The following is a 14,197-nucleotide window of genomic DNA, read 5'->3' as shown; positions in this document are numbered from 1 at the left end:
ACTTGCTGAAATATATTGTTAGTTGTGTTGTATGTAATTCCGAACCAATGTGACTGCTCAATATTATAACTAATCCTACAAAAATTATGGTAACTCACGTTGCATAAATAAAGGTAACTCACATTACGTGAATTAAATGTCTTATACCAGGTGAAGGCTTCCAGGAGGAAATTTATTTGAGACACTAAATTATCAGGTACACTTATGTGAAGGACAGCATGGAATATAAGTTTCTGTACTTTAATGTATTTTGTGAACATCTTAAAAAAATGGCATTTGGTAACACAGTTACACATTTTGGGTTAGCTTATATAAATGTTTTTGTATTTATCATGCTTAAATTGTTTGCTTCTAAAAATATACCAAAAAGAAGAAGAAGTTATGCACTTTAAAGTGATGTATAAACCATAAAGAATTATTATAAATTTCATGATTTTTCCTTGCCTGGAAATTGATCAAATCTTCTGCATGAACAATATAATCTTCAAAACAATGGCTAACACAAGTAAACAATAGGTTTTGGAGGGTAAATCAATCTTGCCAACAAAATTCAATGCCCAACCTACATAAGTAACAGGGGAAAATATTCCCACAGAAAAATTATTTTTTTTATAATGATTCCTCGTTTACATGGAATGACCCTGTCATGAAACTATTGGCTAATCTTGTCTTTAAGCATTGATATGATGACTGTCAATGACAATTAAAAGAATCTCCAATATCACACCATCATGCACAGACAGAGATGAGGTGTTGTGTCCAGTCAATGAGTTCATTAGGAATGAAGCAAAATCTTAGATGGTGTAGGAAATTAGCTGTGGCCTCTGAAAAGGAAACATTCTGGCACATCAAGTTAAGTGATTTACAGTTAACTACTGAATTGCACGATTTTCTCTTTGTCACAAATATAAGCCCACTGAACCACCTTACTCTGTGCATTTCCACATTGTAGTCGGAACATCATCCCGATTTAAAAGGCATTTCGCGCACATGACACTGACATTAGCATGAGAGATAGCGCCCTACATGGAACATTGTCTTCATATAGGCGAACCTAACCGTAACTTCCTCAATTTGAATAGTTAAAAACAAGGCAGCATAGCATCACTGTAGACAATGGGATTGGTTTATTAAGTTCGTAGTATTGTCCAACACTATTGGGTAAACACGGTATTACACAGCACATGAAATTTAAAAGTATTGTTGTTGGTATTCGTGTTTTGTACGGATTATGTTCGTGGAAGAAAATGGCAATTCTTTTTTAAGAAAAACTACCTCACATTTATTGACAGTGGGTAAAGAACCTGATAACAGGTGTTATGATAAATGAAATATATTTTCGGAAGCCAAATAACATTGTTGTACTGCTCATTTACCAAGTTCAAATGTAATTAGGTCCAATGAACCTTAACTGTTTCATGAACGGACAAAATTACAAAGTTTTTTCTAACAATTCACATCTAATTGCAGGCACGGAAATTCTGAACTGTAAAGCTTTTTCGTGCTCTCACAAACTTCAAGTAGACTCTTCGTGAGGTTTATTTTTACATATGGCACATTATTCTGTTTATCGCAAATTTTCAGTAACATTTGAACACTGCCAACAAAAGGCTCCATTACGATGCAAGCCGACGAAATTTTTTCTAACGAACAGTCACTTCAACGTAACCGTTCTTCACTAACAGAATTCAAGAATTTACTAGATAACCTTTAACTCATAAACTCCGCTTCAAGTTGTATCAGGGATACAATGAGAATTTTAACCGTTTTCAAACATTTACATACATTCTCTTTAAAAGGAATCCATTCTACGTCATTAACTGGAACTGCTACTTGTTAAGTTGTAAAACTAAACTTCTAGCTTCACTGAAACTTCATAAATTGGCGCGTTTTCTCCACCTACCCGGTAGAGCGCAGACCATGGACGTGCAACGCTGCAACCAAAGATATGTAACGATACAGTCACTACTTCATGCAACTCTGTGATCTGATTACACTGTATATACAAAAGCACTACCTTATATTATGGTTTTTATCAGTCTGCTTGGCAGCATTGTACTACGCTGAGTTAATTTTTTCTTTAACGATTTGAAATTATTTCATCGTTTGATGTTCGAGCAGTTCACCAAATTCTGAACGCATCTTGACAAAAGACTGTCGAACTTCGTTAAACAGTGTAACAGTTCTTGTAGTATCGTGGTACGTAGTGTGTGGTGCTCGTCATATACGAAGAATGACCCATGGCTGTGAGCTGTAGTGCTAAGTGTTTGTCAGAATGTATTAGTTCAGTTAAACAGTATAACGTCTGTTATATAGACGTGTTGGAGTGTGATTTGTAATATATCGGCATGCCTGGAAGTCGCTCGAGTACGGATCCGGACCACAAGTCTTCGCCACGGGAAAGCGGTGAAGATTCCGAAGATGAGAGCGAAATATTGGAAGAAAGTCCGTGTGGAAGATGGTTGAAAAGAAGAGAAGAGGTAAGTTACTTTCAAGCATTTCCAGTGTGTTGATATGCCATGGCATCAAAATATTACGCGTTTGTTTATGCGTGTTGTGTACGTTGTGTTCCGGGATAGTAAAAACTGTCTTTGTTTGCGTACTGCACATTACCCTTAGCATGTCAAATCTAACAACAGACTGTGACATGCAATATTTTTTATCCATTTGTTTTGAACGATTTGTTTTCGTTTCCTAAGATTAAAACAAGGTTCTTCGTTTTTGTCGTATAGGTGAAATAATACACCGTTTGTAAATAATTTAATGATACATTTTTAGTTAAAAAGCCAATGGAATTATGAATGAGGCTTATATTTTCAGTAAAGATAAAAGTATAATTTTGTTTGTGTTTTGGTATTTGATCGTAACCCGCGTAAAACAAGCAGCAGTGATAGATATTTGTGGCAAGATTTGTTTTGGCGATACGTTTCGCTGAGGAATATGTCATTAAACCTGATTGAGCCCATGTGTAATATAAATAGTGTTTTAAATGGTCTAGCTTGTTATTGACTTTTATCCAAGAGTGAAGAGTGAACTGTATAATTAGTAGATACGATTTACGCCAGATGTGAGGATGTACCGTTTATAGGGTGATAGCTTCGCATGTATTAATGTATTTGTGAATTTCTTAAGTATCCGTGTTAGTACACGCACATGTGAAAAAAAGTCGTTATTTATGCAGATTGTCAGAACCAGTTCACTTGTTGGACTTGACAATAGGTGTCACTAAATCACTTTGTGTAATGACGGAGCGCATGACGAAGGAACGTATTTATTGCGATATTGCCGTGTTCAGTTCACAGAACAGGAGAGTTCTGATGTAGAACGGCGTTAACGCCCAACATTAGACCATCTTAAGTCGCCGGTACAAACAAAATAAAATTGTATTTGCATCCGATAGTAATGGGAAAATTGATTCTTTGCACTATTTAGCAGCGTAACGCCAATGTGCTACATAGAATCAATTTATAATGCAATATAAGAGTTTTTTGTGGAAACCATGCAATAACATGACGAACTTTTCCTTGTGATACCGGCTTTTCCTGTATTCGATTTTCTGGAAGAGGCGTGCGTGGGCACGCCCTTGTAGCTGCTCTCCATGTCTGTAGTTGTTTCTTTCCAAGATTACATTGACCAGTTGTTTTACAACCAGCAATAGAGCATCGCCTTCCTCCTCCACCAGAAATGCAAACTAAAGTGCGTAGCTAACATGCATTCAGATTTGTTATTTTTAGACAAACTGGTTTCCTTTTCGTGATTGGCGACCTGGCGGCAATCGGTTCAAGGCAACGCTATTTCGCGACTTTCTTTTTTAGTGGTAGCCAATTTATATCGTAAGCATTTGACGTAAACATACTTACTGGCAAATTAAATCAGTACGCGAGGCACAGAGAGCTGTTTCACGTGTTGTAACGGTGCGGGGCAAGCCATCCATTCTTGGATTCTGAGATTAACATCTACTCCAGTTCCCTGGCCTTTAAAATTGTTTCATACAAGGCTCATCTTTGGAAGAACCATTCCTATCCCAGAAATTGAAATCTCTTCGTGGAAAAGTTTGTCACGCTTTCTGATGCACGGTGTGATCGTTTACGAATCCTGTTTTTTGCTGTGATCTGTCGGTGTCTAAGTCGTATGTTGCATCCTGATTGTGCATTGACTATGGTCGTTTAAGAAGCACACCGGTTCATATTCTGTTAGATAATCAATGAAACGTCTTCAGAGAAGAGCGGTCATCGTGACTGTACAAAATGGTCATGTTAGTTCTTTTTTTCCACCGCAGCCTAAGCAGAGTAAACCTTCACGTGCATGTAGTAACATCCTACTAGGAAGAATTACTCTAAATAAGGTACATAATGGACTACAGTAAGAAACTTTATGTACACAGTAAAGAGTGTTTTATATCTGATGTTACTTCTAGTTTCTTGTTGTAAGCCTGTCATAAAAACTGTGTTTCCGTGTTTCGTATGTTTCATGTTCAGTAATTGAAACCCACTCTTCATCAATGGAATACTTCGTATGGGTATTTCATGGTGATGTTGTCAATGTTTTAGAATTTTTTCTGACCATTTATTTTTTACTGGGAAGAGCCGCAATGGGGAACATTGTGCGGTAATTCTGTAATAGTTCTTTGACTCTGTTCCGTTTTCTGGAACCAGTCTTAGCCACATACCTTAATTCCTCCGGATAACATACGCCAATGAAAAGCAAGGAATATCGCAAAAAATATATGCATAGGGCTTCGGAAGAAGCACTGTAGGGAATTCGATTGCATATCCCATAAGATGTTCTGTTTACTTTTTTTCTTTTACTGATCTGAGATAGACAGTGGTATTTTTTAGTTTTTTAATATGCCACTCTTAAATAGAAATGAGTTCCCTTTCATTGCGAACAATTTTCTTGATACTTAACCCTAGAGCGGGCGCGCCGTTTTTCGTAACACGAGCGGGCGCGCGGCGCACTTTGTACACATGAAAAGAATAGCTTTCCTTGCGTTACCAAGGTAAGTCATGTATTATCAAAATCACAATTTAATCTTACTTTATTTAAACAAGGAGAAAATAAACTTACATAATATGAGCTAAACTACTGTTTTATTAAACGATAATGAAATAAAGTTTCACTATAACTCTGATGCCAAGGTCAGGTATTAGACAGTAATGATGCATTCGAAGCATTAAGCAATGCAGTCGCATCAGATCTCGGTCAGCTGCATATTCGATCACAATTATCTGGCAGACAACTGCCTCAATGTGGGATTATGTTACTAGTTCGTAACTAGGGTAATTTTTTTGAATTGAGTAATTTTTTTCTCGCCTAGCTCGCTTTGTACTTCATATTACTGCTGTTCTCTTGGACGTACGACAATACAATTTATCGCTATGTTACCTGAAACAATACCGAAGGAATAGGTATAGGTTTGCAGCTATGAAATAAAAATGGAACCGCACAAAATGATTTTATTTTTGGTTGGGTTGGCGAACTTTATTAACAGGCGCGCCCGCCCGAGAGTTAAAGACATGTAGTTTGATTTAAACATGCTAATATGTTCCCCAGCGTGCTAGCTTCGTTTCGTAGCTGTACACCTCTCTTTTCGTTTTGACCATCTAAGGACCACGTTAATTTGCGTCAGCTCCGTATCTTCTGGTCTTCCATTCTCATACTCCGGAACCTGCTCCATTCCTCTGTGTATGATGATTTTGTTCAGCATCTAGTTCTGTCCTCGAAACCTGTGAAAGCATGACTTTTTTTAAGTATAAAACTGGTCCTTTTGTGTATTTCTAGTTCCTGTATTCCCAAACTGTGTTAAGCGCCCCTGCACCATCCTAAGAAAACACTCCTTTTCCTGATGTACGAGGTTTTCTCTGGCTTAGTGTACAGTTTTTGATTCGCACGTCTTCTGAATTCCCCACCTTCTGTCCTTCTAAGTCCCAATATCTTGAAAATCTTTCGTATCGCCAGTTCCAGCCTCTTCATTACGCGTGTTCCTATTAGTTTTTGCTGCTTATACAGTTTCAGGGTGGATCGCTGTCCGGTAACATCTCAATTTTGCAGTGATAGAAATATTTTTCATATTAGTGCGGGATTTAACTGTCAAACTAAGGATGATTTTAAATATAATCGTGTGCTTCAGAATTACTTTCGCGATTTGTCGCATTGCGTGCTTTACTGCTAGCTGAATTTAGGAAAGGGTTACCTAAAAAAAAAAAATAAAAAAAAAAAAAAAAAAAAAAAAAAATGCATCGAGAAGCCTTGCAAAAAGCGCGCGCGCGCGCGCGCACACACACACACACACACACACACACACACACACACACACACACACACTCTGCACTCCATATAACCAACTTGGACTGTTGAAGTAAATGTACTTCCAATGATGGCTATAAAAGCAGTGAGAACATCTGAGCGACTATTATTTAATGAAGCTCTAATAACCTATTGTTCGTTGTGCAGTTAAGGTTCGTGAAGGAATGAATATGTGAAGCTAATTAATATTGTATCTGTAAAAAATGTGCCATTAATTGCTGAAGGTAGAAAACGTACAGCACAGCCTTACCTCTATAAATGTTGGCATACACTGACGAACCAAAACATTGTCGACACCCGGTTAAAAAGTGCTGGTACACCTTTGGAACGCAGTACCGGAGCTATTAAGCGTGCCATGGATTTGATAAGTCCTTTGTAAGTTTCCGGAGGTATGTGGCAGAGGTAGGCTTACGCGCGGTTCACGCAATTCCCGTAAATTAATGGCCTAGGTATGATCAGTCCGGATCAAGTCAGTGGAATTTACTGGGCAAGAAATCAACGCGAGTTCACTGTCTTGCTTTTCAAATCAATTTTACACGGTTGTCGCCATGTGACACGGACAGTTATTTTCCTGGAAGATGATATTGCTTTCGCGAAAGACACCAAGCACAAAGGATGCAGGAGATCTGCAATAATGTTCACGTAGTCCGCAGAGGTAATTGTGCATTCAGTTATCACTGGCCGCATGTAAACCGAGATGAATACTCAAAATATTGGGTTGCTGTAAGTTCGTAGCGCCAGAAGATTAATAAACAAGATACACGTAACAGAGACTTGAGTCGTCAATAATATATTCTCCTTCACTATTCACAACAGTCTGCCAAGGCTGGGCTCACTTTTAGATTCCACGACTGCAGAAGTTACGTGGTTTTGAGGTGAAGAACTCGCCGAGCCATATTCGGAGCCCATTTTCAACCGGAAAGGCAGTTCCGTGAAGATTGTTCGGTAGAGAGCGGAAAAGGCGAAAATCTGAGGGCGCAAGACCAAGGTGAATAACGTGAGCGCGGAATGACTTCTCAACCCAACCCCTGTGTAGTTTTTCTCAGTTTAGCAGAATGTGGGCGGGCGTTATTGTGGAGGAGCACCACTTTACGCAGTCTTCATGCTCGTTGTTCTTGGATTGCGTTTGCAAAACGTCTTATTAGTAGACAACAACGGATTGCTTCCCCTGGTTACACCCAGAGGAAGCAATCCGTAGTACACCACTCCGTCGCTGTTCCGCCCGCATAAAAATTTTTTTATGGATGAAAGCAGACCTTTGTAGGGAGAGTTGCTACTTCGTCAGGGCGCAACCATACCTTTAATTTCCTTATGTTACTATAGACACCAGCTCCCGTTACCATTAGCGATACAGGGCAGTAATGGTCGATGTTGTTCACGAGCCAATTGGTGACTGGCAAGCAGAGATGCTTATGGCCACCCGCTCGCTGGTTTTTGTGATTTTGGCTTAGAGTATTCGGTACCCCTATACCCGATTTTTGAGCCTTCCCCATTGCATGGAAACTTTGCACGACTGTGTGATGATCAGTTCATCACATTGCCGGTTATCGCGTACACTGAATGCAAAACGATCATCAAATCACTAAGGTCCTCCTTAAAGCGAGAAAATCATTTTCTTGCCGTGCTGTGTCTAATAGCATTATCTCCATATACGGCCCAAATGTTTCTGGCTGCCTCCACTGCTGTCAACCCTCTACTGAACTCGAACAGAAGAATAAGTCAGAAATGTTCAGATTTTTCCAATTGTTACTCCAATTTCTGCTGTCCACTCACTATCTCCAAATAACAGTATGTAAACTCAAACAGCAACAGTGAATTACAAATACTGACAGTCAGTTAATAAACCCATAGCAACTGGAACGTAAACATGCGAAACAAAAACGCTACGAACTTAGGCACCAACCTAATACAACCCCCATCTACCTGAGTTGTTAAATGTTTCGCGAAGACATTCGTCTGATTGGCGTACACGGATACAACCATCGAACTGGTGCAACAAGGATTACGTTCATCCTGTGAAGAGGCTTTAAACGTCAAACACCTAGTGTACTCTTGGTTCCACGGTCCTTAACCCCTTTCCGTAGATGCTCACTATAGTAAGTAGCACGCGAACAGCCGACAAACTTCGCTGTTCTCGTTTCCATGCGCCGAGCCATAAATATACCGATTATGAAGGTTTTGTTTGTGTTTGCGTCTGTGGATTTCCTCATTTGCGGCCCGCATCGTCGCTAGAATGACTTCCCATTGACGATGACGCTCCTTCGGCGAGCTTTCCTTGTTCGACTTGATGAGGAATGTGAGCATTAATATGCTGTTCCTGCAAAGGAGAAACAAAGATTTACCTTCATGAGTCGGTCTGGAGTGATGTGACGGTGATATCCTAAAGTCTGCTGCAAGAATAAAAAATTGTCTTCGGTCAGGCCCAGTTCACGGACGAGCCAGTTGTGGGATTGACTCGCCTTCTCCTAGAAGGACCTTGCGGAGATCAGAATCTGCCCTGCAGTAGCGGGATGCCGGTGTCTATGTGTAGTAGACGAGTGGAGTGCTCCCTCGGAAGACGAGGAACGGTCTTCAGGGCTCGGTTCTAGACCCTTTGCAGCGTTGCGGTGGGTGTATCTGCGGCCTTTCCCTGCATCACAGCTGCGCACTCCAGCCCTGGTCGAACTAATGTTTGATACAGCGTGACACCGTGGTGCAGTGGCAGTGTCAACGTCAACTGCTGGTTGAGCGGTGGGTACAGAGTGCGAAGACGGCCCGTGGCTGTACCTCTGGCGTCACGAATATGAGGCGCCCAAGAGAGTCGTTGGTCTACGGTGACTCTAGGTACTCTGCCGTCCGCTCCATGAGATGGATGCTCCCAGGATCTCGACTTTCGGGAGGTCTGGCGGCAGCATTCTTCGGGTGAAGATTACTGTGTGGCTCTTCGCTGTGTTGAATATTAGTCGTCACTCCCCATTGCTATATGCTCCGCTTACATACTTTGCTTACTGCGTCGCGGGCACGCAATGCCACTATGGGACAATCATTTTCACGGAGGCAGTGCTCCTAATGTCACGGCTCACCAGTAAGTTCAATAATTTCACCTTGTCTGATGTAACGGGCAGGGAAATTGACCCTCGCACTGGCGAAATCTTCTAGAACCAGGGTCACTGTTGTAACCTGGGATATTGTCATTTTCGAATAGGCGAGCTTTCCATTTGTAGCGCAGCATATACTTGTTTATTTAATGGAAGTGAAAATGAGCGTTTGGCGTCATTGGTCGGGAGGTCCCTTACAGGGTAGGTCCGGCCGCCTTGGTCCAGGTCTTATTACATTTGACGCCACACTGGGCGACCTGCGCGCCGGATGGGGATGAAATGATGATGAAGCCGTTACCACCTCCTCTCGAGGTCCATTCACGTACACCTCCGTGGTGTACACCTAGGCCACAGATTCTCCTGGACCTTTGGCATGGCCCGAAGGACTCCGTTAACCCTGCGGCTCTCCGCTATCACTTCCTCTCAATTCTTGACATGTACCGGGGCCATGAAGTGGTTTACAACGATGGCTTGATGGTTGATGGTCACGTAGCCTTTGCGAATGATAATGGAGGACATATTGAACAGCGCTCTTTGCCAGATGGCTGCAGTGTTTTCACTGCAGAGCTGGCGGCCGTATCTCGTGCTCTTGAGGACATTCGCTCATGTCCTGGCGAGTCATTTCTCATGTCTAATGACTCATTGAGCGGCCTACAAGCTATCAACCAGTGCTACCCTAGCCATAATTTGGTAGAGTCCATTCAGAAGTTCAACTCTACCCTGGAACGGTCCCGTCGTTCACTGGTGTTTGTGTGGACCCCCAGGACACGTGAAGAATCCCAGGAAACGAACTTGCCGACAGGCTGGCCAAACAGCCTACAGGGAAACGCCTTCTGGAGATGGGCATTTCCGAAACTGACTTGCGTTTTGTATTACGCCGCAGGGTTTTTCGGCTTTGGGAGACAGAATGACATAACAGTACACTATTAAGGATACTTCGAACGTGCGGAAGTCTTCCATGAAGTCCTCTCGCAGGGAATCGGTTGTTCTCTACCGGTTCCGCACTGGGCGTACGTTACAAACGCATGGTTACCTACTCCGTCTCGTGTATCCACCTCTGTGTCGCTGTGGCTCACAAATGAGTCATCCACCTCTTGCTGGACTGCCCACTTTTAGATGCTCTGCGGCGGATTTTTAACTTTCCCAGCAACCTACCTTCGGTGTTGGGCGACAACGCCTCAACAGCAGCTTTAGTTTTACATTTTATTCGTGAGGGAGGGTTTTATCATTTGATCTTAAGTTTTAGCGCATGTCCTTTGTCACTCTGTGTCCTCCACCTTAGTGCTTTTATGGTGGACGTTTTAATGTGTTGCAGAGTGGCTGGCCTCTCCTTTTTATTCTCATGGTCAGCCAGCCATGATAATCTGCTCTCTTGTTTTGATCTCTTCTACGTGTTTCTTGTGTGTCTCTGTGGTTTTCTTGTCCGATTTTGTCTATTTTAGTTTTTTTGGCCTTCTGTCATTCTTGTGGGTTTCTCCTTTCTTCCAGCTGTGTTTGTATGACTCGATTACTTTACTCCCACCCTTGTGGCATTCAATCGGAACGAGGGACCAATGACCTAGCAGTTTGTTCCCCCCCCCCCCCCTCCTCCTCCCCTCTTTTAAACCAACCAACGAATTCCAAAACCACACAACAGTGAAACAAATCCCTGTAACTGGAAAACGTGATGCTGAAGCCATAAAACGTGGTCTGTGGACCAGTGGAAGGAAATAATTTGGTCAGATGTGTCTCGTTGCACATGGGCCCCATGGTTACTCTGCAAGATCGCATTACAGGCAACGATTATGTGATCATTTTGGCTTACCAGGCCCATCCTGTGGTACAGTGTTTGTTCCCCAACGGTAATGCTGTGTTCCAAGACGACAAGGCTTCTATTCACACAGTTCCCATCATCCAGTACTGGTTATGTGAGCACGAAGATAATTTTCACATCTCCCTTGGCCACTACATTCAGCTGATCGTTGTGTTATTTAGTCATTGTGGTCTACTTTGGAGAGAAGACTGGGTGATCGCTAAACACTTCCATCCTTATTACCTCAACTTCCCGTTATTTCGCAGGAAGAATCATACAAGATTCAATGTTTTGAATGCCAACGGTGCTTTTACACCGTATTAGGCAGGGTAACGTGTTGTTTTTGGTGTTTTCATATTTTTGTCGAACCTCTGTGCTTGGCGGTCGTGACAGAATGTAGCAAATCGTCAACAATGCAATAACAACAGTATCAGGTCCTGGTGCAAATATAACAGAGTATGACCTATTTATGTTTTGGGTCTGTTGCCAATATTTGCAGTATCGTCAAATCAGTTATCGATCGTTTCCCAACACGATATGACGCTAACGCCCAACATAAAACTGTCATGTCTGGCAACAGACAGAGCCGACGTTTTCTGCTTTAACATCTATGTACGTATGAACAAACATTTGTGGAAATAGTAAGGTAAGCGACACACATGACTGAAATTATGTTTGTACTACAGTTCAGGTATGTAGTAGTAATAGTAGTCAAAGGATTGAAGAACCACGCATCTTACGTCGTATGTAATGTGCCACACTGAAATTTGAGAACTCGTGGTTCTAGTCTGAACATCTGAATTTTGTACTGTGAGTTTTGACAACAAACAGTGCTCTGGTACATTGATAGAAACGTTTGCAGCTACAAGAGTCGTGACGCCCCAGCTGCGGACTGACCCTACTCAGAGACATGTTAGATAGGCAACACGTCGAGCCATCGTACAGACCTGGAAGCAGTGGTACCTGTCATTCGTCGAATATGTCTTTCATGTTCTTCGCAGTAAGTTGCCAGACTTCGCCCTGCCGAAATATGGCGTGTGGAATTGGCCCAAACAGGACCAGTTACTCTGATTGTAAAATATCCTTTATTTGTCACTGATCAAACTTCCCTCGCTGCAGAGGATTCGAGATAACATTTTGTTCCAGTGACGCACTAAATGATCACACTTGACATATGTCCGCAATACCGTTCAACAACATGAGCTCCAATGTTGTTGTCATCAGGGCAGCGTGTAACACTTCTGGGACAGTAGGATAGGTTACAGAGGAAACCTACCGAGAACACAACATTTTGACACTTGGCACTCAGCAACTCACGTCGAAGGCGTGTTTAGATTGTGGACAATGGAAGCCGATGGAAAGCTATTCGTGTCTCCGCGTCAGACCGCACCAGACGACGTCGATCCGTCGGCTCGAACTAGTACACCCTCTTGCTATCATCCATCCAATTCTTATAAGATCATGTACGGTTCGTTGCAGCCATTGGGACAAAATGAGCTCCCTTTGGTATTATCACAGTGCGTTTTTCAACACTCGCCCGTCGCTGCACGAGACAGTTTACATACAATGGTTTCAGAAATCTGACGCAGTTGTTGCAGCATTCCTGGTACGACTGGATGCCCTTTATGATGGTCCCATTTATTAAAGACCAATTGGTCTACCAAGTCCAGTCCGTTGATATTCTAATATTGTGCATATTACGTAAGCGAGGCATGTGTTTTCAGGATTTGTTCCTTTACGACTCGTCTCTGGCGCCTCATTTACCATAACGGTGCCGCAGTAGGCCACAGCTGTGCATACGAGTAGGCCTGTAAAAATGGGGAAGCACTGGACTCTCATTCGGGAGGACGGCGGTTCAAATTCCTGTTCGGCCGTTCGTATTTAGATTTTTTTCGTGCTTTCCGAAAAATGCCTAACGCAGATGCCGAAAACAGAGCACAGCCGATTTCCTCAGTTTACGTGACTTCCATATCTTCTACCTGTTCAAAGCCTCAGTGACCCAGTATTGTAATACTGTAGCAGTGTTATGCTAAAGAGTACTGTTATTTTTATTACCGAAGTTTGAGAAAGGTCAATTACCTTAATACCCTGACAGAAGTTATGACGGGAAAGTGTACAGAGGAAGTGAAGTATATAGCGAGCCTCAGTTGCAAGTACTTTAATTCAGAAAATATTTTTGTGACAACGCCGACTTGTGTGTTAGATACACTGTTCAGTAATTGCAAACTGTCCCTTTCATAATTTCGCCATTGCGATTATTGTTCTGCATGAATACTTCTTTTTCTTTTATTTCTTTCATCTCATTGTCACCTTATGGCACAGAACCAGAGCAGACACTGTTCAGCCGAATGAAGAGTGAGTTTGTGATCCTCTCGAGTGAATTATAAAAACGTGTTACGTTCAGCCTGTCCACACAGAGCTAAAACACAGTTTTAGGTATTGAAAGCGCTGAGGACTTTCTTACTCAAATATATGTACGCGCTATTGTATCGTTCCTGAGTTCGGATGGGGGTATTAATGGACCGTACTTGGATCTTGTCTAAATAGTGGAGTGCGTGTCCGCCCGTTTTCCTACTCTATCTGTATTTCTAAACCGCTAATTCGTGACACAGTATAAGTTGCTGCGTACTTTCAACAAAAATTCGACTTTCAGAATTTCATGTAAATATCGAAGGAGTTGAAAAATTTAAAATTCTTCGATAATCTACTGAGTAAGAGATAATCTTGTGTTAAAAGTTTAACACAGTAGGACAAGTATTGCAGTCAGAAACTGTGCGTCTGTATGAAGGCAACGAACTGATGTCGCGCAAATACCTGGGGTTTATTCGTCCAGTATTTGAGTATGACAGCACTTAGGAAGCTGCAACGTACTTCACAGATAATTTCAAACCTTTAAGAAACACTCTCGCCTAACACTAACCCCCCCCCCTCGCCCCCCCCCCCCCCCGCCCCAAAAAAAAAAAAAAAAAAAAAAAAAAAAAAAAAAAAAAATGGCAGGACAAAAAGTCTATCGCTTACTACT

At 41.9% G+C, this 14,197-nt stretch overlaps 1 protein-coding gene across 2 annotated transcripts in view; it reads left to right on the top strand.

Annotated features, from left to right (window-relative positions):
• Positions 1-2,062: 2,062 nt before the first annotated feature.
• The window catches only part of LOC124594509 (nuclear receptor-binding protein homolog), a 423,006-nt gene continuing 410,871 nt past the window's right edge, over positions 2,063-14,197 (top strand). The window contains exon 1 of one of the 2 annotated variants that reach the window (XM_047132885.1): positions 2,063-2,480. In XM_047132885.1, the coding sequence (XP_046988841.1) occupies positions 2,349-2,480 (132 nt within the window). In that variant the 5' untranslated portion in view covers positions 2,063-2,348. The remainder of the gene's footprint in view (positions 2,481-14,197) is intronic. The other variant, XM_047132893.1, reaches the window with a different exon arrangement.

This window comes from Schistocerca americana, chromosome 1 (genome assembly GCF_021461395.2).
Source record: "Schistocerca americana isolate TAMUIC-IGC-003095 chromosome 1, iqSchAmer2.1, whole genome shotgun sequence".
In the NCBI taxonomy this organism is placed as follows: domain Eukaryota; kingdom Metazoa; phylum Arthropoda; class Insecta; order Orthoptera; family Acrididae; genus Schistocerca; species Schistocerca americana.
Note: the sequence above shows the minus strand (reverse complement) of the source record. Positions and strands in the feature narration are given on the sequence as shown.